This window comes from Lampris incognitus, chromosome 17, assembly GCF_029633865.1.
Source record: "Lampris incognitus isolate fLamInc1 chromosome 17, fLamInc1.hap2, whole genome shotgun sequence".
Lineage (NCBI taxonomy): Eukaryota > Metazoa > Chordata > Actinopteri > Lampriformes > Lampridae > Lampris > Lampris incognitus.
The window spans coordinates 27,438,479-27,465,741 of record NC_079227.1 but is presented as its reverse complement, the minus strand read 5'-3'; the positions used below and the strand labels follow the sequence as shown (position 1 = coordinate 27,465,741).

Here is a 27,263-nt window from a genome sequence, read left to right as displayed (position 1 = left end):
ATGTGCACAGTGCACCATATTATGGTCATTCCACAGCTGAATGACGCAACAGCGGGAGAGAGGGAGAGAGAGAGAGAGAGAGAGAGAGAGAGAGAGAGAGAGAGAGAGAGAGAGAGAGAGAGAGAGAGAGAGAGAGAGAGAGAGAGAGAGAGAGCGAGTGGGATTTCCTGTTCATTTCCAAACAGCAGTGGTGGGATCCCAGTTTTTCAGGACATGTGCGGTAGATGGGAGGAGAGCTACACCCAGGCAAAGAAATGCTATGCAGACGGTTGTCTCTGAACTCTCCGGGGGCATCGAGTGGAACAAAGGAGTACACACACAGACAAACACACACTCTCACACACTCACTCTCTCTCTCTCTCAAACACACACACCACACCACACACACACATGAACGTCTAATTTTTTCCGAGCCAGCGTCCTTTTGCCTGGCAGATGAGTGTGTTGGGGAGCAGATGAAGGCTAGTGAACCCTGAACACCCTGTGCACCCTGTACTCCCGGGGGGCTCTCGAGCACTACACACACACTCTCAACTTGCTTAGCCTGGAGATCTACAGTGCCAAAGCCTGGCAGCCATCTGTGCACAGGCTACAGCCAGACAACTCATAATGCTCAGACACACACATACAAACCACACAACACACAACACACACACACACATACTCATACACACTTACATACATTTGCCTCAGATCAGTAGCCAGGGCTGAATTTCAGGACTGTGATTCGCACCTCCACAAATCCACACAACACTTATCCTGCACTTACATACCTCAGTCATAGCAGCAACACACAGCAAACAATGCTATTCCAGCCCTCATAGGTATGTATGTATGAATGTGGTATGTATGTATGAATGTGTCTAGATTTGCATCCAAATGTGAGTGACCGATCACTGAATGCTGCAAAACTTCCAAGTTTAGAGGTTGACCCTTGTCTCAAAAGAAAAGTAAAATGTCATGTTCTCTAAACTACAGAGGAATTTTAAAAGCAACATTTTAAAAAAACATGAATATAAATTGCCACTGAGCGATGATGCACGGAACAAGAGGCATAGAAACCACAGAAATTCTCTCTTGCCTGTGCCATCAAGTTCATCTGTGAGTTATGTACTAACCATCTGAAAAATGCTTCTTCAATACAAATGAAGGAAAAACAATATGGTTGGGGTTTGGGTATGCAGTCTTTGTCAAGCATATTGACCAAAGCTGGTCACAGGACATCGGGGCAGAGTGGTGGTTTGTCTCTCCTCAATCGATGTTGCGGTGTGAATTTATGTAATGCTGACACAGTTGAGCGTCCGCAGAGATGGGGCCAAATGGGCGGTATGAGCAGCCTCACATGCACTCCCACCGGCTTCGACAGAAAAACAATGTCGGGGAGGACCTGGAACGAGCTGAATGAATTCCTTCCATTCCATGTGAGGGAGATGGGTTTGAGGCCTCCGAATTTCAGCGGATTGCATTTTTTTATGGTCTGCTCTAAAATTATTATACCTGCTTCCACAGCGTTTCTGTCTACAAAGCAAACGTGGTAAGAACATGTTAAAACCACCCAGGCACATCATTTCATATGCGCTGTATTCTCAGGGTGACTGGCGCTGATTCCCACAAGTGGTTAAATTTGCATGAAACTTTATGCACACTAAAGATGAGAGGTGGGGGACGTAAATGAAGCTCTCAAGTTTTAGCCCACGAGGAAGTGGAAAAAAAGAAAGAAGAAGAAGGTGTTTATTGTGATGCCAAAATAGTGGGAGTTGTGGTGTCCTCTCCACTTTACTTGGCCTTTCAGAACAAAGGAACCAACCGGTCAGTCCTTTTTCACTGTCAAAGGTGAAGAGAAACATGGAAGTCATTCTGGCGGTGGCTGAGGTGTAATTATGGATGCCCTCAGCCCGGAGAGGCTGATGAAGTCTGGCCGAACATACCTTTGTAGAGGGAATGAAAGGATGATGGCTAGTTGGCTAACCCAGCTTTGCTTCTGTTTGAATTTAAAACAGAGGTGAGGAGGGGGAAAAATGTGAGGATGGGGGTGTCCGGGTAGCGTAGCGGTCTATTCCGTTGCCTACCAACACAGGGATCGCTGGTTTGAATCCCTGTGTTACCTCCGGCTTGGTCGGGCGTCCCTACAGACACAATTGGCCGTGTCTGCGGGTGGGAAGCCGGATGCGGGTATGCGTCCTGGTCACTGCACTGGTGCCTCCTCTGGTCAGTCAGGGAGCCTGTTCAGGGGGGAGGGGGAACTGGGGGGAACAGCGTGATCCTCCCACGCGCTACGTCCCCCTGGCGAAACTCCTCACTGTCAGGTGAAAAGAAGCGGCTGGCGACTCCACATGTATCGGAGGAGGCATGTGGTAGTCTGCAACCCTCCCCGGATTGGCAGAGGGGGTGGAGCAGTGACTGGGATGACTCAGAAAAATAGGGTGATTGGCCAAGTGCAATTGGGGAGAAAAACGTTAAGATGGGGAGGATTTTATCACTCTGTAAGCACTTAAAAAGATGGGACCTCTCATGTAAATGGCACAGCTGAAAAGATTCTCATCTACATATCAAAGAGCCACAGAAGTGTACTCTCTAATTTCACCATTGACAACACATTTTTGTTGTCATCTGTTTTTGTCTGTCAGGTACAACTTTTCGAGTGAACTTTTGTGAAAAAGGTCCCCTGGCAAGTGAAGATGCCAAAATGTAATTCAAAATACAAACTCAAACCTCTGCAGCCGGGCAAACAACACTTTCAGCTAGTACACTTAGTACCTCCAGGTAATTTTATTTTTTTGTTATTAACTCTGCCAAGGAGGATGTGAAATGTTATTGGAGGAAATGTTCAGCTTTGGAGGTCTGGGCTCCAAAAGTCTCCTGTTGAAAATGGGTCAATCTGAGAAAGGAGTCACGCCCTGCAATTTCCTTTGTATTCTTAAGGCTGACATCCCAAAGATCTGTATGCAAACAAATGTTCTTAAAAGCAACAACAATATAAAACAATATAAAGTATCCAAAAACTTTTATCAAAATCATCAATTATTTTGTGCTTGCACATTTTTAATGGTCACTGTCGGGTAGGACTTTCCCCGGAGAATCATGCCCCACATTGGTGCATGTTACATTAACATTTTGGCAGCCAAATGCAGACGTGGGATGAGTTCGGGGGAAGCAAATGTATTTGATATGCACTTATTAGATGTATTTGTTTGTCTTTCTTTTTTTTGTTCTCTTTCTTTCTCTCTCTGTGCCTGTGAGATGTGTAAATATATATATATATATATATATATATATATATATATATATATATATATATATATCCCCGCAACCCTGAGAGCAGGATAAGCGGTTCAGATAATGGATGGACGGATGGATGGATGGAGATATATAATTTGTTGAGCACTTTTATCTTCACAATTGATGGTTTCCGGGGGAAAAAAATCCTTTATATATATATATATATATATATATATATATATATATATATATATATATATATATATATATATATATATATGTGTGTATGGCCAACACAGCATGGGGAAGGAAGTGTATGAAATGGGGTGTGTGTGCGTGTGCGTGTGCGTGTGTGTGTGGGGGGGGTTATGATGCCAAAAGATAATATGATCTGTACTGTCAAAATGATTGCTATTCTCGGAATAAAACTGTGTTAATAAACAAAAACAAAACAAAAAACAAGAAGAAGAAAAGCTGTGGCTTGAAAGCAGATCTATACAGCAAAACAAGCTTATGAAAGACCTTTATCAACAGATATCAATAACTATGATGTCAATAGCTAAAATGAAAGACCTTTAGCAACAGATGTCAATAACTAAAATCTAGGTTCTTTTTTTTGGGGGGGGGTGCTGACACAATAGCACTGTCGACCGACCCTTGAAATGCTCAAACACTTCTCCAATTACCACTGGGTGTCAATTAAAACAAAAAGGCCACCTTCAGGATTCTAACGAAGCCCTGAGGCAAGTAAGAAAAAAATTCTGGCAATCAATTTTCTCAGTCTGATCTAAATTATTTTTTTCTCCCGTGTTTATGTATGGAAGTACGGAGCCCGGGAAGGGACATGGGGGGGGGGGGGGTCGCAAGTTAAAAAAAAAGATGTACTTTAGTGAGATCTCGAGAACCTTTTTCTTCCTCCATGTAACCACTTTGGTCACACGGAAGTTTGATATAAAATTGGTTGGAAAAACGCAGACCCCGTCATTGCCCGATCCTGGAAGCTTCTTGTTGGCAGCTCACAGCCCATATTTCCATATTTGACATATTTCCATAGTTCCATATTTATGACGTTTTATATGAAACATTAAATGCGTTGAAATTACGTCTTTGTGTAGACCACATTTCGTCTCCCAGTTCAATATGACTTTGGAGAAATACCTTCACACTAGTCAATATCGTCTCTCTTTCAGCCTACAACTGAACAAACTATCAAAATGACTGAACAAATTTGTGTTTTGTGGCACGTTGATGTGGTGTGGTAACCGCAGTTTAGCTGGTAGAAAAGGGGGAAAGGTCTTATAGATGTTCAGTCTGAATATCACCCAGTTTTGCGCTGTGGGTGTCCAGAAAAGCGCTATATAAATGTAATGATTATGATTATTATCATTATACTATTATTATTTTCAACTAGAAATCAACGTTGAAATCCCAGCTGGTTCACTGGGCTATTTAGAACACGTGGTAGCCTCTTGTTTCTGAAACGAGTATTACAACAACGAACCCTTGGAAAAAACGATCCCGATCCAAAACAAAAAACAAAAAAAACATTCACCTGCTATAACTTTTTTTTTCACAGATGGGGGGGTCGTGTGGCCAAAATGAGTATTACAACAACAAACCCTTGGAAAAATTATCCAGACAACAACAACAACAAAAGTTCACCCACCAAAACTTTTTTCACCTGTTTTCACAAAAAAAAAGGAAAAAAAAGAAAGAAGTAATTTGGTCCCAAGAGCAAATGCAGCTTAATCCAACCTTCCCCGTTTGTAGAGCCTTTTATTTAATTTTCAGGGGCAACTGCCATGGACCTTGGTTCAATACAAGAATTTCTTTCAATAAGCCCATCTTGTTTGCATATCTTTTCTTCAAGTGCACTATTTTTCACAACGGATATATGCAGTATACTTTTAAAGTAACTTTACGGTTGTGACACAATATATCTTGCTGCCTGGAGATAGAAATTAGGAACATGCTGGAACAAATGGACGATCAATATGTAAATGTGCAAAAAATAAAGACTCCAAAAAAGGGGATGTCTCTAAAACATTATTGAATTTATGAGTTACTCCATAACTAAAATGTATCTGGCGGTTCTTTTCCTACACACACAAGGATTTGAATAATTTCTTTACAGGGATTAACAAAGGCCATTAATAAAGCCTGCAACACTTGCTTCTATGCTATCTTGTTGTGCTCGTGACAATAAAAACCTTGAACCTTAAGTGTTTGTCTTATTTAAGCACGATAAAACAAAGAGGTTGAGTTAAGTATCCAGATAAAGCTGAGTTTCTAAACTAAGCTGGGACCTGACACTAACCTGAGCGGAGATCCTGTTCTGCCCCGATGTCTGCCCTCTCTTAAACTGCTTAAGAGCCACAGCCTTGCGGCTCCCCACTAATCCCTGTTAGACATCTCTGTCTAGTCTGGCCTACAGCCCACAACTGCAGACTAGGGGAGAGAGGAGGGAATACTTGACATGCGCTCCTCAGTCACAGTGATCGGCATGGGCATGGAAGTCTGTGTCAGGAGTCAGGAGTGCAAGCGGACATTAACACACTTGTTGCAATATTGAACAATATGACTCTTGGGTGGACCCAAAAGATTTTGAATGGTAAACATCCAGGCAATTGGCATAACAAAAATATCTATCAATCAGCACCTAAAGGGAAACTTTTCCATTGTTCAACCTGATGTCCACATATCAGTCCTGAGTAATACTCACTCACAATAGGACAGCGACCATTTCTGTCGACTTGCGCTCTGTGTCACTGGGGAGCGCTGTGGCTAGGTAGTAAAATGTACCCACCCATGATGTCATCCAGCAGGGATTTCAATCTAATGAAAAATACAAGCCGTTTCTCTTCTTAATTCTCCGTCATGTCTCCAAGGAGAGGAAACTGTGCAGGAGTCCATCGAAAAACCAGGGAGGGTTGCTAACACGATAGACATTCACCAACAGACTTCATTTAGATTGCAGTCAGTTTAAAAAGTTTAAAAAAAGAAGAAGAAAAAAAAGGGAGAATTGGCCGGCCAAGATGTAACAGTACAGGATGTCATAGATGAGGACAGCAGCCTATTTCATGATATTTTGGGGGAATCTTGTGTAAAATTGGAATTGGAGCAACGGGGGGGGGGGGGGGGGGGGGGTTGGATCTCAGTCTGCAGTGTTAACAATGGATTCTGGGTAATGTAGGAATCAGTGATTAAAAAATGCATTTTCTCAGCAACATTGGGTGTATTTGAATTCAAATAACATTCAATGTTGACTTAACATCCACAGCAATGACAGTAAAATTCCATTTTAATTATGTCTGATTTGGCACGCCCGGTATAATGAAGTGTCATAACATGATTGGTTGGGCAAGCACAAGAGCAGACCTTCCCTTACAGGGTCGCAATGAAAATCAGGGGGTCCTTGTGGACTGCTTTAGGAGACACTGCTTGAAAGTTTAAATGTGTTCAGCGAAGCATGAAAATTAACCCAAAGAAATTATGACAATGATTTCAAACACAACTTAAAAACGAACCACTGAGTGGTCATCCCCCTTGCAAGTCCCCCTCAGATGAATCGTGCCATTTTTCCTCCTACTATGTTAACAGCCCTTACAAAGCTCATGCCTACTGGTCGCATATGGAATAACACTATGTGTCCACCGGAGACCTTTTTCAGAGGAACCTAGCTAATGCTAGCGCTGGAGGAGAGTACTGGCTTAAGTATTACATTGTGAAAAGCAGACTGCTGTGCGGAGATGCTCAGTAGTTGTTTCTAAGCAACAATATGAGATTCATCACAAAATAAATATTCCTCCTCCTGCTTTCTCCTTATTCATAATGTGATGGACGAATGTAACAAAAACAGGGGTTATCAATACTGCCGGCTCATTTTCCTTTGTTTCTGTTTAGCGCAACTGCTTTGACAAAGTCGATCTAGCGTTGATTTCCCTCTAAGGTACTGCCCCTCCTTCATCCTGACTGGCTGAGAGGAAGAAGCAGCAATAGTGATGAGCTGAGCACTTCAGCAAAAGGCAAAATTGTTTCATATTTGCAGTGTTCACAGTGCAAGGCTCTTTCAACAAGTCAGGGCTCTACGTTGGCTCAAGAGCCCTCAAAGCGTGACCCATCCATAGAAAACAATGTAAAAAAAAAAACCCACTTCAAGTCTATAACAACCCCCCTCTCCCCGCCCCTGCCCCCACCACCACACAAACTTGTACACTTAATGAATGGCTTCTGCTACCTGTAATGCTTGAAGGTGCCTATTAAAAGCCAGTTTCAACGTCCTAATGGGGTGTTTTGAGAACATACTACAGCACACTGATGGAGTCAACAGACTCTTTAGTTTCGAAGTTATGAGTCTAGTTAAACACAGAGCTTAAGATCTACAAGTATGGTTTTGTTAACATGCAGTACGCTGATAACCAACCGACCCCTGTCTGTTGTGAAAGGCATGGGACCATTTTTAAACTGGTTTACGCTACAGCTAAATGGGCTACCATCATATCCCAGTGGTTATTGCTGGAACATAAACAACTATGATACAGTAATCCACATGATCATGATGACAATGATTCCTTTTAAGTTTTCAATGGAAAAACTATATTTGAGGCATCGTTGACACATGGGCTACAATTAAGGCTCTATTACCTCATCACTCTCACTTTTGTTCATCCTCAACTGATAGTCACTCAATGCCAGACCAACTCTTAACTAACTATGCAAAGAAAATCATAATTAACACTTCATAGAATTTGATGAAGTCCGCATAGTAAATGGGTGTTCAACCTTTCTATCACAGATAATTTCAATGAATTGCTGATTGATCTGATGTCTAAATTATCTAATTAGATCCATGACATACAATCAAAGACATCCAACGTTATTGGATGTATTAACATCTGAATGAAGATGTATACTAAATTAATAGAATTTTTTTTTTTTATAAAACATGTGGTTGCAATTTGGGATCTCAACATAAACAATACAAAATGTCCTAGTTCGTTTGATTTGAAGGATGCATTTAGCATATTTTTTAAATGATGCTCTTAAAAATGCATGAAAGTATACCTAATCAATTAAATGGAAATTAGGGGGGCAGACTAGAGGCAGGGGAAGGGCCTTTGCAGCCTTCGATCTCTGAATAGAGGCAGCCAAACGTTGAGGGTCGACCCTTCTGCAAGCTAATAAGGTTGAGCACCAAGCGGAGGAGTGCACACTATGAAAAGGTCTGTCTGCTTGACATATGGTGCAAATTACCAGCCGATGGGGTTGTGGAGGTAAAAAAGGCCAATGCGTGTTCCTCCATATTGGCCCTTCCCACCCAGGTTCACACAAGCAGCCATTCATTAGATTCTGCACAGAATACCTCCCACCCCAAATCCAAACCAAAACCCGAACCTGTCTGCTGTCGAGAGGCTGGCGTCACATCAGCCCAGACAGAGATACAGCACCATGACAGCAATGTATAGGCTTATCAGGACACTTTCAAATTAATAAGGGACTCAACTGGGCCAAAACAATCTTATTCTTAAAAAAAAAACTCTTTTTTTTTTCCCCAAATGGAAATCTTTTTTGGTTTATAGGGGGGAATTCAAGATGCTACTTTTTCTTACTGATAACAGCATGATTATTAATTTTTCCTCATAAATTCATTAATTTCAGTTCAAACAAGTCCATGACGAGACGAATGATCTTCACAGCAGATAAAGACCAAAAAAGTTAAAGCCTATAAAATTTTATGGGGTCTTTTTTTTTTTTGCTTGCCATTTTTTTTCCTTTCTTTTAAGCTTGACTGTGCCCTCAACATTTTTTACGACGACATTATGGGCAAATCACTGCAGCGTGTACTGATTTGTCGTCTTCAGTCTTGGTCTCAAAGCACGCTAGTTAAACCCCCTCCACACACCAGCATCTGTATCTGCTCACCTCCAGGTTTAAAACAAACATTCATGATGAAGTGACAAAGCAGTTAAGAAGAATGTCTTGATGCATGCTCAATAATCCAGGTAAGAAAATCAAAGAAGGTTGAATCAGTAAATCTGGATACAACAGATGAACTGATGTATCCAACTAATGTATCCAACTGACATACACTGATTTGTTGTATCCAGATGAACAGATTCAAGCTTCGTTGACCGTTAAGAAGTTAACTGAGCCCATAAATTCCCTTGATGCCTCGATTTTCTGTCGATAACTACTGAGCTGTAGAAAATGACGGATGCCTCTGCTGCCACTTGCTTTCAACACATTCTTCGGTGGTATTGTGTCAAAACTACGGCTGATGTAACGCACATTCATTCATCCCAGGTACTTGTCATCAGTTTCAATGACTGCCAGTGGCGACACTCACCTTTGCCATAACACCTGCCTACATAGGCAAGGAAACACAGTAGAGACTGCACAAGCCAGCTATCAAAGGTTTCACACCTAACTGACCTCACATTCATTCAGATCTGAAAAAATCAACCCTCATATTGTCTGTGAATGTTCTCATTCATCCAGGTCATGGTTATCCAAAGGAGTTGAATCAAGTGCAACTGGACTTGGTATATACTATACCTCATATTATCTGAAGGAAAACGCTGCATTCTGAGGCGCGCATAAACATCCCACAATGAAAAACCTCCTTGGTGGTAAATTCACTCTATTCTTGCAGAGCATTGAGGTTGCAGGAAAGCGCCATGGCTTGCTCTCCACAGCTGTCAGTGCTATTTTTCTAGTGGAGTGAATTTGCAAGCGGCATATAAGATGCGTGACTTGGACAATCCCATGTTTACCTAATCACTGGAGAAACAGGTGTTGCACAAGAATGCAATGAACCTTCGTCCTTGATGAGTGAATGGCACAAGTAGAGGTAAAATAGTAAAGCAACTGGTAACAACAACAACACCGGCTCATAATGTGTGTGGGAGGGCGAAGATGTTAGAGGAAAAGAAGAAACCCTATTCAGCATACGGTGAAAACAGCATATCGGTCTGACAAAAACAAAAAACAAGGTCACCGTCATAGATGTGAACCGCTAATCTTACATAGTACAATTATGTGTTCTGTTCTTACAGCGTTTTAGATTTTGAGAGCCTTTCAGTGCATTCGCCGCCTGTCATCTTATACGTGTACACACACACACACACACACACACACACACACACACACACACACACACACCTGTGAACAGAAAGATATGAAATCATCTTAATTTTTTTTTTCTTGGAAGTCGGAAGTATTGACCGCACATTTTCAGTCAAGTAGCGAACATGCGTATCATTTACACCGTATCCTCATTGGACCGTCAGCGTTTGACAGCAGATGCTTTGGCACCACCGGTTCAGCGGAGCTAAAGTTAGCTTGTCTGAATCATGTCTTTCACCACAACCCAGAAAAACAAGCTGACACATCAGAAACACTTCCAAACTTCTTATCAAAAGTGTGATTTGTTCTGGCATGATAAAGGTGACGTCTTACTTGCACCTGTCGATGGAGTTTCTGTGAAATCCTACCTTGTACAAAACCGCATGGACAATAACAAGCGATAGAATACAAAGGATTCAAAGGAAATCTAGCCAGTTTTCTTACAAATGAGGATTACAAAGTTAATTAAAAAAGCGCAAAAGAGGGCGTCCGGGTAATGTGGCGGTCTATTCCGCTGCCTACCAACACGGGGACCGCCGGTTCGAATCCCTGTGTTACCTTCGGCTTGGTTGGGCGACCCTATAGACACAATTGGCGGTGTCTGAGGGTGAGAAGCTGGATCTGGGTATGTGTCCTAGTCGCTGCACTCGCGCCTCCTCTGGTCGGTCGGGGTGCCTGTTCAGCGGGGGAGGGGGAACTGGGGGGAATAGCGTGATCCTCCCACGCGCTACGTCCCCCTGGTGAAACTCCTCATTGTCAGGTTAAAACAAGCGGCTGGCGACTCCACATGTATCGGAGGAGGCATGTGGTAGTCTGCAGCCCTCCCCGGATCAGCGGAGGGGGTGGAGCAGTGACCGGGACAGCTCGGAAGAGTGGGTAATTGGCTGGATACAATTGGGGAGAAAAAGGGGGAAAAAATCCACCCCCCCCCCCACAAAATTTTTAATGTCTGACAGCAGCATAGATTTTTAAATGCACCAACAAAAATTTCAGGAGGCATCACAATCCCCCCTACCCACCAAAACGACACGGGACGGTACAGGCAAATATGAGAATAAATGTCATTTTGAGTGACTGAGTAAAAGTACAGTTTCGTGAGGTGATTTGCATCTAAAAATATGCAGCAACAAATTCTCCTTTCCCTCATTACTACCTCGTAGAGACCTTCAGCTGTCTCACATGACATGCAATGAAACCCCAAATCCCTCACTGTGCCACTTTGTTATTGCACGGTCAGAGGATTAAGTTACCTTGCAAACTCCAATCATTTTCCTCTACTATCCACCCCCCGTTTTTATTCTTCCTCTTTCCCAAGAATCGGCCATACCGTGGGCATCCTCAATAACACGGGGAGTGAAGGACGTAACGCTATATTGTGCGTCGCAGGTCCGGGTCACGGACGTGGCTTCGGCTGCTGAGGCGACTCGCCGTGCGATAACCTTACGGCTTTCTGAGCCGCTGTGTAACTCAACATATATTCCTGCAAAGAGGAATGTGCAGCCGCTCGTCGTAAATCATCACATGTTCCGCTGCTGAATAAATGTCATGAATTGGATAAAGTAGCTTCCCGCCACAAGGCCTATAAGCACAGCTTTGGGAGGGCGGAAAAAGAAGAAGAAAGAAGAAAAAAAAAGACACCTGGCACACGTGCAAAGACACAAATCAGTGAGACGGGCAGGCGAGCAGGAGAGTAAAACCTCTGTAATCCTCAGCAGACTGGGAGTGTGTTCTTCTCCCCCAGACAGAAGGATGTCTGGAAAGGAGAGATAGATGCACAAATGTATGTGCTATCCATACACATACATTATGTGTGGACATGCATGTCTTAAGTGCTTTATTTAGCTATTTATGGAAATATTTTCTGCACACACACACACACACACACACACACACACACACACACACACACACACACACACACACACACACACACACACACAATCGCTTACACACACACACACAGAGGAAGTTTTTCATAGCTTCTTTAAGAACCTATGTGGGCTGCAGGCTGGCCGGCTAGCCATCCAGCCAGCAGAGTCGGTCAGTAGCAAAGTAATCAGAGTTATATCATCTGGCCTCAAGCTGCAGGACTGATCTTTATGGATCACGGTGGTGCCCAAGGCTGCTCTTTAAAGCAACACAGGAGCGGTAAAGCAGCCGTTTGGAGGAGGGGACGGAGATGCCTTTACGTTAATGGTTTTTACAGATTCCAAACCCCTGCCTCACTTTTTCCAGTCGTGGTGCTGATGAAATCATGAGGGTGGGGTGGGGTGGGGGAGTGGGTTTTTTTTTTTAAAGCCCGACCGGTGTCATTTCAGATTTATGCAGATCTGCCATGGACCAACATGCCTATACCGCCATGGTTTAAGGCCGAATGTTAATGTGCAGCTTGTGGTTGAGACTCAAAATTCAAATAATTTTTCAGAGGCATTGCAATCAAAGTCTCATAAATATTGATGTCAATCAAAAATAAGAATCGTATTTTGTGTGTGTGTGTGTGGGGGGGGGTCAAAAAGCATCCAAAAATTCCTTTTAAAGTCCATGCATCGTTCACCACATATCACTATGTCCAGATTAAAACAATATGAATACTGAATATGAAGTGGCATGGCCAAACTCACATCAGCCAACACAAAATTCCAAAAAAAAAAAAAAAAAGAAAGAAAGAAAAAAGAAAAAAAGGAAGCAAGAGCAACTACTTGAGCGATACATAATCAATTGTAGCAGCAACTTTTGAGGCTCATACCTAAAGAACGTCCCGTTCTTTAGATATCACAGCGTCTACATCACACGTCTGGGGAGCAGGGAATCCAAAAGCCACAGGAGGAGACGGGGCTCATCAACTCAGTCTACACGGAGACTAGACTATCTCCCCACATTAACCACATATATCACTGTACATACTGTACAAACACATGCTTGGCAACGGGGAAAAATTGAGAGTCTCACTGCAAATCAATCATTTGGAGTGCAATCTAAAGACCTTTTGCATGGAAACCAGAAGCAGTGTGCTATTATAATGCCATGTGTGCGAGTTGCACCAAGTCAGAGTCAATATTTCGAAGCCCAGTCTGGGGTACTCTGATCAATTCTGTATTCTGTGCTACAGGCTGCTAATTAAATTTCTGATTAACGCCAGTGGTTAAAGGCCAGTAAATGTATTGATAGGTCACACTCCGCTTTTCATGTGAATCAGCTGCTCCCAACATGGCTTTGTTCTCTCTCTCTCTCTCTCTCTCTCTCTCTCTCTCTCTCTCTCTCTCTCTCTCTCTCTCTCTCTCTCTCTCTCTCTCTCTCTCTCTCTCTCTCTCTCTCTCTCTCTCTCTCTCTCTCTCTCTCTCTCTCTCTCTCTCTCTCTCTCTCTCTCTCTCTCTCTCTCTCTCCTGACATCAACATTTTTTTGCCCGTATAAAGTAAATGATAAATGGAGTGGACTGCATTTATATGGCGCTTTTCTAGTCCACCGACCACTCAAAGTGCTTTACAATGTGTCCCTACAGACACAATTGGCCGTGTCTGCGGGTGGGAAGCCGGATGTGGGTATGTGTCCTGGTCGCTGCACCAGTGCCTCCTCTGGTCGATCGCGGCGCCTGTTCCGGGGGGGGGACTGGGGGGGGGGGGGATAGCGTGATCCTCCCACATGCTACGTCCCCCTGGCGAAACTCCTCACCGTCAGGTGAAAAGAAGCAGCTGGCAGCACATGTATCGGAGAAGACATGTGGTAGTCTGCAGCCCTCCCCAGATCAGCAGAGGGAGTGGAGCAGCAACCAGGATGGCTCAGAACAGTGGGGTAATTGGCTGAATATAATTGGGGAGAAAAAGGGGGGGGGGTCGCAAAAAAAATGAAGAAAGAGGGGTTTAATTTAAATTTCTGGAGACAAAACTAAGACATATTTGCATACTGGTCCCATAACAACGAATATATTTGGGATTTTGCCACCCGAGGCCTATCTAAATCTATGCAGTCATCTTTCCTCTCGAATCTGAAACATTAATATCTAAAGCTTTCATTCATAATGAATAATTTATGAAAAATATGTCTACCACAGAATGTCGAATTCCTGGTACACATAAAATGTGTCGTTCCCTTTTCAAATGTTTCCTCAAAGACTTCATTTGCGGAGCAATAACTGAAAGGAGATAAATTGACATGCTGGGTGGGTCTTGCAGTTCTTCGCCTGCAGCTCGGAGGGGCTGGCACACAGGAGGTGGTTATGGTGCCGTTAACACGAGTTTCATCTGTTGCTCAACTGTCCTCACATATGAAACACAGCTTCCTGACTGGGACATTGTGTAGGAGTAACATAGCCCAGTCACGACTTTTGCATAACCCAAATGGTTTGTATTCAAGCCACATAGCCGCTGGTATTCCATGTCCATCCGCCTCTTTCCAGCACTGGTAGATAGTGAGCGTGAAAGCCGAGTGCAGGCAGTGGACTTTTGGGACACACGTATGGTCACAGCTAGCGGGGGCATGCTTAATAGAATAGAATACTCTTTATTAGCCATTTTGTACATACATACAAATGACATTTACTCTCTGCATTCAACCCATCCTGGCTGTGTAGCTAGGAGCAGTGGGCAGCCGCCGTGCACCAACTCCAGTTATTGCTTCTTATTGCCTTGCTCAGGGGCACAGACATGAGTATTAACTCTTAACATGCATGTCTTTTTGATGGTGGGGGGAAACCGGAGCACCCGCAGGAAACCCATGCGGACACGGGGAGAACATGCAAAACTCCACACCGAAAGGGCCTGGGGTTCGAACCCAGGACCTTCTTGCTGTGAGGCAACAGCGCTAACCACTGGGCCACTGTGCCGCCTAAACACTCAAACGTAGCTTTCGACGTCACTATTCCGAGTTCCTGCCGTCTGGAGCCGGTGGTAAGGGCCAGGCCAGGGCATACAGGCTACAGTCCCTGCAGTGTGGCATTTCTCCCCCTCCTGTCTTTTTGTCTAAAACCAAATTTTCTATGCATGTAAAATGCGTAACATATTCTGAAAGTAGTTTTAGGTCACTGCTGACCCAGTGACACAGTGGGCCAGCCAAGCATACCAGGGCGGACATCTTCAACCCAAGTCTGCAAACCTATCTGTCTGTGTGGACAAGGAGGAGGAGAAAAGGGAATATGGGGAAATACGGAGAGCTTAAGCGATCGAGCAACGAGGGTTTTGATAAAGAGAAAAAAAGACAAATGGGGATAATTACGGTTAGGGTTAGGGTAACCCCAGGAGTCGCCGACCAATGCATCAATAAATCCAAACCGTCCCTTTAACGTGATGTGCAAACGTGTTGCTCGATCAGGGCTGAGCGACACCAAGCGAGATTAGCCGCACGGCTCAAAATGCCAACGTCCTATCACCAAATAAATGCCTATAGTATGTCTCCTACTAAATATAACTGCTAAATGTAGCTTTACACCTGTCAAAACTACAGTGTGAGAAGGGATTTCTGGGAAAACTGCAGTGTGCGCTGGGTGCTTGTAGCTATGAAAAGTGCGCTGAAAATCAGCTGCCTAATGGGTCATTTGCTCTGACAAAAATGCACAGACCAGTAATCTATTCTGAGAGACTGCATTGGGGAAGATGACTGGGTATTATCTAGTCCAGCCCATCTAGGTTGATGAGATCGCTCACTGGCTACACCTGTTTTATTCACAGAGAAATTGTGAGTTAGAAAGAGTAATCCAAGTGCACATTTTCACAAATTATCCGCTTGCAGGTCTTGTAAATGAACGTCTATTCTGCACAAATTGTTGGCAAGGTGCATAAATCACCCACCGTCTGCAGAAAAGTACGAGACCATAACAACAGATACAGTTGAATGAATGGGTCATATCATATAATAATAATAATAATAAAAAAACAACCTCATAAGTTGAAACACAGACTAGCCATATTAACACGGCGACACGATTTGAAGACACTTGAAGCTGTGGAAACTCTTGTGCTCCTGAATAGCAACCGGCGTAGAACAGCTGCACATCTCCCCCAACCCCAACCCCGCCTCAGCCCGGTCGACCCCCACCGGGAAGTCCCTGAGGATGCTTTATTTATCCCTCGTATGCAACCCCCTCCCCCACCCCTCCATACCAAACGGTGCTGCTGCTGATACAGGACCACCGCAAAGCACAAATGCCGACTGTCTGGGCGGCCCGTAAATGGCGGGCAGTGTTAGCAGTATCTCAAACAGTTCACCTGGTTGCACCTGCTCAGATGAAGTGATTTAGGGAAATTGGCCGTGCGATCTGGTCAAAATAAGTTATTTCGTAGACAGCCGCCGCAAATATTGCTGTTGGCAGCGGCATTCAAGAGCCTGGGAATTAGAAATAAAAACAACAACAACAACTTCTGGCTGCCCGCTTCCCTCCCTACCTCCCCTCTCTCTCCCTCCCTCCCGCCCGCACGGTGTTGGATCTCACTGAGAGGCTCTTTTCAGAGGCCGTGGGGCCAACCTGCACCTCAGCAGAGACAGACCTGTCCCTTGGTTGGGGGGGGGGGGCTTCTTACACCAATGTTTCCCTTGGCCGGCTCAGATCTCCACCTTGTAATTGGGCCACTTATGTCAAGTGGGCATCCTAAAACAAGCTCATTATAAACACGGAGGACCCTTTAATGATAACGTTTTAACAGATAGATGACATAATGATGCAAAGCTTAGTGGTGCCTGCTGACTGTTAAGATTAATTCACCCTCCAGCCTGACAGTCTCTGAACTTCTCACGCCTGTCTCCCTCTATCACTTCTTCCATTTTTTTCATACCCCATCTTCTTCTTCTTTTTTTTTTTCTTTGTAAAAAAGCATCTGGCTACCAGTATTGCGGTGGTCTCCTCAACCCCCTAAACCCTCAAGGATTTGGTCCGGTGCCTCCCCCTGCCTTCCTGAAGACGTCCGTTACCTTTCCTCAGAAAACCTGCACACAGCATTCTCCCCTTTCTGAAAATATTTTTCCACTGCCCCATCCAAACCATGAGGGCCTTTCTTTGGGCGCACGTGCACACACACACACACACACACACATGCACACACACATGCGCATGCGTGCGCACACACACACACACGCACGCACACACACACCACACACAGCATGATTTGCAGTCATTCACTCCAGCACCAATCTTCTTTTTTTTTTAACCTTACCTTCTCAGTACCTGGGGAGAAATCCCTTTTTATTTCTTCTTAGTAACGGGTTAATATGATACTCGCATATTTGGGATTTTCAAAGTATGGCTTTAGCAGAAACCCTTGTGGTTATTTGCTTGATGCTCTCTACAAACAAAGTGCAGTAGGCAGAGGAATACTAAGTATCTAGCTGTGGATACTAAGTATCTAGCTGTGGATACTAAGTATCTAGCTGTGGATACTAAGTATCTAGCTGTGGATACTAAGTATCTAGCTGTGCTGCCTGCCGTCCTATCACCACCTCTGATGGGCTTCTATGGCCTCTGATGATGTGTTAACACATCTAGAAACTTACTTGTCTGTGAAATTGTGTGTGTGTGTGCACGTGTGTGTGTGCGTGTGTGTGTGTGGGCAGGGCAGGGGTTGTTTGACCAGAGAATTGGGGAAGAGAGAGCGAGATGGGTTGACAAAGGGCAAAGACCTAAGCAAAATAAAAGGACTCTGGTTTTCTTTGTTACACACACATCTACGCAAAGATCAAAAACACAGCGGCTCAGCGAGCAGGGACAACAGGCGAAGTTATCTGAACAAACAACGGTGTGCGCCCGAGGGCTTGAGGCCGTTGGTTTAACTCAGGCCCGATTGGACAAAGGCCCGCTCCAACCGATTCCTGCGCGGGAGATGGAGGAGAAGAAGAAGAAGAAGAAGAAGAAGAAGAAGAAGAAGAAGAAGAAGAAGAAGAAGAAGAAGAAGAAGAAGCAGCCGCCCCGCCATGTTGGTTCCTGGTGGCCAGGGTTTGTGTCACAAAGTGTTAATGGGTGAGATAGTGTGTATTTGCATGGGACTGGACATCCCATCGCTTGTGATGGCGGGTCTATGTTGCAGCATCACGCCTTGTCATGCCAGGTCACCCCCCCCACCCCCAGCCCCCATTTCATTAAGGCCCTTCAGAACGGACCCCCGCCTCCCACTTTCCCCGGGCCCTCTGGAAGCTTGTGGAGGGTTTGGGACCCAGTGTAAATACATTTTTCCCTATCAAAGACACATTTTCCGACCACTGTCGGCAAAGAGGGGTACTTCGCAGAGAGGAGGGGGACTATGTGGGGAGAGAGCAAGGGTTGGGGTGAGGTTCCCCCCCCCCTCTGCCCCCCACCCACACCCCCCTCCCCTTTCCCCTGTACTCCTCTGCTGATGGTTGTGGAGGTCTAGGAACATCTGGCACTGTTTATCACCTGGCCCTGCTGGCTCATGGAGGGGTGGGGGTGGGGGGGGGCAAAGGCCAAGAGGGAACACAGTGCCAACCTGAGCTCCTCCATGAGTGCTCACAGCAGTAGTAAACTCTGCAGCGAGGCTGATGTCACTCACAGAATTTAAAGTAGAAATCGCAAATGCAACTAAAGCTGGGCAATATTTCGTCATTCAACGGTAATGGTATTGCATAGGGACGAAATTCAGATATAGTCATATCGTGATGCACAGTTTTGTTGTCCAAATTAATGATAATCTGGAAGGATTACCTCAAAATTCTCCCAAAATGAGGTCTGAAATATATGACATAGTATTGTTTGAAAACTAGCTTTGTATTCTTAAATATGGCATTTTTGCATAAGCACATATCATGATATGTACCGATAAAAAAAAAATCCAATATTTTCCATATTGGCCTGCAGTAGAGGCAACTGATTCACTTAAGACAGACCGTCTTTCTAAAAGTTATTGTTTGATAGATTGAACATTCCAAGGACATTCTTGTTTTTTTTTCCCCCCCTCTCGAAAAAAATGAAAGAACTTCCTGCATTAACAGAGTTGTGAGTGAAATGACCTTAAGCCGGCCCTGGAGGCACCTAGAAGGGGAAAAGAAGGCCCGAGGCCAGCTGGGCTTTGCTGCTGGCATGGAGATAATCAGCCATGTCATGGCAAGGATTCTGCAGGAAAGGACACAGGGCTCACAATTTACTGCACCGAACTGCCGCAGAGAAAACGCACAGCATTTGCCAATGGGTGTTTTATGATGCGTTGATTATAAGGTGGTGACTGGTAAGCATTTTTGAATTTTCTTTGGAGGGATTAGCACATCGTGAATACAGCGAGACACACGGCAAACAAACAACGGATAAATCAAATGTCAACACGCCGAGAGAGGAGGAGGAGGAGGTGAGGGGAGGGGGCATAAGAGGAAGACAGAAAGCAAAGGACAATGAGGCCCATTGATGTTGCAGAGACAGGGCCCGGGTACCTCCAGCACCACGAGCGGGGCTGACAGTGCACAGAAGGACATTGATTACGGTCTGCATTACAAACCACTGAAACACAGCGGGCCTGTGGAGGCTACAGCATCAAGGTTCACAGACAGAGGAGGGGAGAAACTCCTCCGCAATCTCCACAGTGCACACAGGGCTACAAACAGACAACTGTTTCCCCCAATCATTATTCACTGCTTTGTAATTGGAGGGTGGCACTTTTGCTTAGAAGTAATAAATAAATAAATAAATAAAGTCAAATCCCGAAATCCCTCAGGTAATTGGTGTCGTTAGTTGCCCTGCTGTTTTCCCAATTTCAAATCATTTACCGCACATAACTGTCAAGTGTTTGGCTCTGAGTGAAATGATCAAGCTGCAGCTCAGCGATTTCTTCTCACTTAGGCCAAAGCCAGCCGGTTATCTGTGCCCACGAGGCTGGAAGGGTTCCGGTTCATTTGTCCCCCGGGGTCCAAACCTTGGTGTGAAGCAAGTTTCTGTCGCCACCTGAGGGAAAACATGTGGAAGTTCACCCGGATCCCTGTTGCTACTTTGCTTTTTGCATTTTAGTATAAAAACTGAATTGGCATCAAATGGTATCTATAAATGATTCACATCCTTTTTTTTTGAATGTGTAAAATGTGCAGCACACAAATTAAAGGGCTTTGGTGGAGGGGGGTGCTGGACATAATGCCCTCTAAATGTAAATATACAAGGCGGATTTGTATTCTAAACCTGGGGCATGTCTCACAAAGCAGGATTAGTGGGTTAGCGAGGACATTTTCAGTATTGCTCTGGGGTTTTGGTGTTACACCTCTGAATCAAATCAAAACTGAATGCTTCAGGCACATGCTAAACAAGGAACAGGTTATGAGATAAAAAATGGCATCACTAATCTTTTAGGAGCCGACGGCCTTTAAGTGAATAAACAAAAGAAGTGCCTCTTTGCAGGCAAAGCGTGTTAGGAGACCACCCGAACCTCATTACGTTCGCCGATGGTATCTTCTACCGGACATACAGATTCCCTGCAGAGGAAATGAACCCAAGAGCCTCATATCACCGTGACTCAATAAAGCCGGGCCATAGCTGCGCCTCAGAGACAGCGTGTACATAATCCCGTTTTACAATCTCTTAAGAAGACACACATCATTTCTGGAGATTTAGAAACTGTAAATCTATCGTTAACACCTAGGGGTGAAAATCTGATATCAGCTTTGGAGAGGACAATTACATGACATTTTCTTGAGAGCAATTCCTGGTGTGTGTGTGTGTGTGGGGGGGGGGGCACCACAACTAGTGCTGTAACTCAGCTAACAAACACTTTGTCACCGGGCCAGCTAAGGAACACTACATTGCATTGCCAGCTTCTCTCACTGACTCGAATTCAAACAGCTGCAAACGCTGTTTGATTTCCTGTGGCTAGCTAGCAAATGTCAGCTAACTGCTAGTTAACATGGGCGACCTGTAATTCACTGCAGCCAAAATGAAGACTGGTGACGATTATACATTTGTTTTATTGTATTGAGTGGTAGAAGTGAAGAAATGTCTAACATACACTTTGTCTGATCTAGTGTTAAATTTTGTCAGCTATTTTTTTTTATTTAGTTGTAGTCCCGTGTCAAATGTCCTTGTTAGTTTTTTATCACGTTTAGTCAACCTCATCCCATTTTTGCCAAGTCAAGTTTTAGTCGACTAAAAGTCTGGGCATTTTATTCTTATCTAAGTCAAAGAAACCCATAACTATTTTAGCACAGTTTAAGTCAGTGAAAACTGTTGAATTTTCGTCTTTTTTTTTTAGCCATCAGATTATATTGAACATTTCAGTCTATCAAGTCCAGCCCTGTGATGGCCTGGCGGCCTGTCCAGGGTGTCTTCCCGCCTGCTGCCCAGTGACTGCTGGGATAGGCTCCAGCATCCCGCGACCCCGATCGGGATAAGCAGCTTGGATAATGGATGGATGGAAGTCTAGCCAAAACCAATCATTTTTTTGTCATTTTAGTCAAACTTATTTCACATGAGATTTTATCTTATCGTCACCCGGTGAAAAACACAGGTAGGCTACGAAACACACCCTACATAATGTAACACCACTGCCTTACTAATTGGCTTAATATAGCCATATCCATATATCAAAGCCATAGAGCATATATCAAATATATCATATCAGCCATATATCAAAGCCATATATCAAAGAAGGTTGACTCAGTTCATCTGGATACAGTGTTTATTGACAGATATGTACAAGTATAAGGCAATCCTCACCGAAATGACTCAAAATGTCTTGGTGCATGTTCAACACTCCAGGCAAGAAAATCGCATTTCTTTTCCTTACCTGGATTATTGAGCATGCATCAATGCTGATATCGTGCCACCAGGAAATGTAATCACTGTCCAATCACAGCTCCCTATCAAACGGGGGGCATGGTTGTGGAAAACGGACTGAGATAATCGCTCAAGATGTAATGGACTGGCCGACAGGACAGGCTTTGCCACACTGTGCTAACCAGACAAACGCCGACATGGCTGAGGCCCGTGGCAGCAAGACAGTGGCTGGACTGTTGAGGGAGGCGCTCAGCAGCCTATAAAAAGAAGAAGCCTCAACATCAGTAGTCGTGTGCTAGTCGGCGGCCATGCACCTCCAGAGCGAGAGAGCTTGAGCGGCTATCTCAGTCCATTTTCCTCGACCCCCCCCCCTCCCATTTGGGAGCTTAGATTGGACAGCGATTACATTTCCTGGCGGTACAATTTCCGCATGTACTTTTGGAAAATGAAAATGGGCCAATAGAGCATTTGGAGGAAAGCAAAGATACCCGTTGCATTTCGGTGTGGTATGACATAATTTCATCACTCAATTGTCTGCAATGTAACCTCTTCCCACTGTTTTTCTGGATGGTAGTTGAACAAGGTGCAAAACAATGAAATTATGATTTTGTTTGTCATTGTGACACGTTCTCTTCACATCACACAGTGAAAAGCAATGCCTCTTGTGCATTGCATTTCCACATGGCACTGTTTCTGCATGCTGCGCACTGTAAAACAATACGCCGTGGAGATTGTTTTTCCCCTCAGCCCAAAATCGTGTCTGCATTTCAGGGTGAAACGAAATCATCTCCATATCCCACACATGCACTGTACCTGCATCATGTGCCACCACTGAGGGCTGGGGAGGGGGGGGGGGGCAGTGGATCAAACCATTGTGAGGCAAAGGGCGGGAGGTTGCAATCTTTTGATGTATATTATTAATATTATTGAAGTTACATAGTTGTATTTACAGTGATATATTGGGGGGCAATCATATTTTCCCAGGATAGGGGGCTCCCCCTGCCCCCCCCAAGATTTCTGCCTATGTAAACACCACAGACTTCATATGTATAAGGATATGTCTCTTTATCTTTTTTTCTTGGGGGGGGGGGGGGTTCTCCCTTTTTCTCCTTAGTTTTACCTGGCCAATTACCCCACTCTTCTGAGCTGTCCCAGTCGCTGCTCCACCCCCTCTGCTGATCCGGGGGAGGGCTGCAGACTACCACATGCCTCCTCCGATACATGTGGAGTCGCCAGCCGCTTCTTTTCACCTGACAGTGAGGAGTTCTGCCAGGGGGATGTAGCACATGGGAGGATCACGCTATTGCCCCCAGTTCCCCCTCCCCCCTGAAAAAGCGCCCTGACTGACCAGAGGAGGCGCTAGTGCAGTGATCAAGACACATACCCACATCTGGCTTCCCATCCGCACACACGGCCAATTGTGTCTGTAGGGACAGCCGACCAAGCGGAGGTAACACGGGGATTTGATCAGGCGATCCCCGTGTTGGGAGGCAACGGAACAGACCGCTACACCACCCGGATGCCCCAAGGTTTACTTTATCTTTAACCCAGGCCTCATTAAAACGCTGTCGGACATCCTTCAGGATTGTACGCCCTAAAACAGTACAGACCATTTCAACATTGAGAAATTTACCAGGGGCTGCTCATAGTACAGTCTCAAGTTATATCTATTTTATGTTTATTTAGAATATGTTCTGATTTGGAAATACTTTCTGAAGTTAATGCAGTAAATCCCAGCTATCTGTAAACTTCCACATTTGAGAGCATTAAGTCCTGTAGCCCAGCACCCCCAGTCACACACTGCCAGAGGCCGGCACAGATTTAGCAAGGAAACTGAAACTGCAGAAGTGAAAAACAAAGTCACTTTAATTTGGCTTGCAATTATTTTCTCAATGGACATTTTAAGACATCTCAGACTATATATTGTGAGCTATCCATTTATACAAAGGGCATATAAAATGTTTTTTAAAAGCTTTAATGATTCCCCCAGTGTGTTGAGGCCTGGCAAGAAGTTTCAGCTAAGCGGTAAGTTTCTCAATATTGAAGCAATCAGTGAAGTTTTTGTATTTACGATTTCTAAACTAAGCTCGATAACACTTTAATGAGGTCTAGGTTAAAAAAGAGTGAACCTATCCTTTGACACTAACTTTTTTTGGGGGGATTTTTGTCTTTTTCTCCCCAGTTGTACTTGGCCAATTACCCCACTCTTCGGTCGCTGCTCCACCCCCCTGCTGATCTGGGCAGGGCTGCAGACTACCACATGCCTCTTCCGATACATGTGGAGTCACCAGCCGCTTCTTTTCACCTGACAGTGAGGAGTTTCACCAGGGGGACATAGCACGTGGGAGGATCACGCTATTCCCCCCAGTCCCCCCGAACAGGCACTCCGATCGACCACAGAAGGCGCTAGTGCAGCGACCAGGACACATACCTACATCCGGCTTCCCACCCGCAGACAGCCATTTGTGTCTCCCGACCAAGCTGGAGGTAACACGAGGATTCAAACCGGCGATCCCCGTGTTGGAAGGCAACAGAATAGACCGCCATGCCACCCGTACACCCCCTTTGACACTAACTTTTCAATCAGAGGAAATTGCCGTAGAAGTTTCTGTGTTCATCGTCATTGTGACTCATCGCTCATCTAAAAACTCAGGGTGGACAGAACGGGTGGAAAACCACCTTTTCAAGACCAGTAAACCTGTTTGGTTTGTGTGGCCAGTTGAACTTCCTTTGTGATGCTGGGCCCCTGTTCAAATAATGTGTATATATATATATATATATATATATATATATATATATATATATAAGCATATGAAGTCAACCCCAACCATCTCATTCACTAAGCAGATCAAAACAAATTATATTTTGAAATTAGTTTGACCCACATATCATAGGCGTGCATGTGCACATACGCTCGTGTGCACATGTGCATGTGCACGCACGCACGCATGCACACACACACACACACACACACGCACACACACACACACACACAGACAATCACATACAGGGACATTTGCTGACTATGAAAAGATCAACTCAATTGTCTTGATGTAAATGCTGCCTTCAAATCTCTCCCCTGCACAAACTTACAATCATGTATGAACAGACACGCAGACAGGCACACACCAGCCGGTTTAATTGTCATTCCTCCCTTGCATTACTCCTGCTCCATATATTGCGTGTCCCAACTCTCTCATTAAACTCCGCTCCTCTGATCTCTTTCAAGCTTTCCTGGCATGAAAGGAAAATTCAATTTCCTCAAAATGATACGCACACACACACACACACACACACAATTCTCCAAGACACTGCTGTATTACTTTCCATATCTGGACGCTGTCATTTTTTTTTTAATTCCCTATTCTGCATGCTGCTTTTATGGATATTATATGGATGCCTGAGGAGCGGAGAAGAAGCATACCGGTACCACTTTTCAAGAAATAAGGGTGATGCGCAGAACTGTAGTGACCACAGAGGTATAAAGTTGATCAGCCACAGCATGAAGATACTGGAAAGAGTAGTGGAAGCTAGGTTGAGAGGAGAGGTGATGATCAGCAAGCAGCAGTATGGTTTGATGCCATGAAAGAGCACCACAGATGCGATGTTTGCTTTGAGAATGTGATGCAGAAGTATAGAGAAGGCTAGAAGGAGTTACACTGTGTCTTTGTGGATTTACAGAAAGCATACGACAGGGTGCCGAGAGACGAGGTGTGCTATTGTGTGAGGGAGTCGGGAGTGGCAGAGAAGTATGTAGGAGTGGTGCAGGATATGTATGAGGGAAGTGTGACAGTGGTGAGGTGTGTGGTAGGAATGACAGATGGTTTCAAGGTGGAGGTGGGATTACATCAAGGATCGGGTATGAGCCCTTTCTTGTTTACAATGGTGATGAGCAGGTTGACGGACGAAATCAGGCAGGAGTCACCGTTGACTATGATATTCATGGATGACATTGTGATCTGTAGTGAGATATATAGTATAATATAGTGAGAGTAGGGAGCAGGTTGAGGAGAGCCTGGAGAGGTGGAGGTATGCAGTGGAGAGAAGAGGAACGAAAGTCAGTAGAAGCAAGACGGAATACATATGCGTGAATGAGAGTGAGGACAGCGAAATGGTGAGGATGCAAGGAGTAGAGGTGACGAAGGTGGATGAGTTTAAATAGAGTGCAGAAGCGAGGTGAAGAAGAGAGTGCAGGCAGGGTGGAGTGGGTAGAGAAGAGTGTCAGGAGTGATTTGCGACAGAAGGGTACCAGCAAGAGTTAAAGACAAGGTTTACAAGATGGTTGTGAGACCAGCTACGTTGTGCAGTTTGGAGACAGTGGCACTGATGAAAAGACAGGAGGCAGAGCTGGAGGTGGCAGAATTGAAGATGCTAAAATTTTCAATGGGAGTGACAAAGATGGGCAGGATTAGGAATGAGCATATTAGAGGGACAGCTCAGGTTGGACAGTGTGGAAACAAAGTGCGGACATGTGTGGACATGTGCGGGGGAGAGATGCTGGGTATATTGAGAGAAGGATGCTGAATATGGAGCTGCCGGGGAAGAGGAAAAGATGAAGGCCAAAGAGGAGGTTTATGGATGTGGTGAAGAGAGGACATGCAGGTGGCTGGCTTGACAGGGGAAGTTGCAGGAGACAGGAAGAGATGGAAACGGATGATCCGTTGTGGCGACCCCTAACAGGGGCAGCCGAAAGTAATAGTAGTAGTAGCAGTAGTAGTAGCAGTAGTAGTAGTAGTAGTAGTAGTAGTTGTAGTAGTAATAGTAGTAGATTCTGCATGCAGCTTTTAGACATTCTTTTTGTTTGATGTCATATGATTACATAACTGCTGTTGCTGTTATTTCCAGCCTTCCATCGCTGTTTTCAATTTCAGGATATAAAATGAAACTTCAAAGACAACCCAACGGCATGTTCAATTAATTTAATTTGCATCGTCTCAAGAACTGCTTAACAATAATTACTCTGGCAAGATTTGCTGTCTTACCTGTCTGTACGTGCAGATGATGATCTCTCTCAGGTGGTAGTGCATTGGGGTCATGGTCTCGCTGACGGAGTCCAGAGCCATGTCCACCTCCCTCTTCATCCTGTGGCCATCTGGCAGCAGACGCACCAGCCGCATCACCACCTGGACACCACCGCAAGAAAACACAGTCCGTGCCAAAAGTCAATAGCTATACCTCATGTGTAAATACTTCATTCTTCTCTAAGAAGTTACAGTAATGTTAGCAGTCGAATTACGA

At 44.6% G+C, this 27,263-nt stretch overlaps 1 protein-coding gene across 6 annotated transcripts in view; it reads right to left on the bottom strand.

The window, feature by feature from the left end:
* The window catches only part of pald1a (phosphatase domain containing paladin 1a), a 71,484-nt gene that overhangs the window by 12,652 nt on the left and 31,569 nt on the right, over positions 1-27,263 (bottom strand). For all 6 annotated transcript variants that reach the window (XM_056297341.1, XM_056297337.1, XM_056297338.1 and 3 more), the window contains one exon: positions 27,008-27,148. In XM_056297341.1, the coding sequence (XP_056153316.1) occupies positions 27,008-27,148 (141 nt within the window). The remainder of the gene's footprint in view (positions 1-27,007; positions 27,149-27,263) is intronic.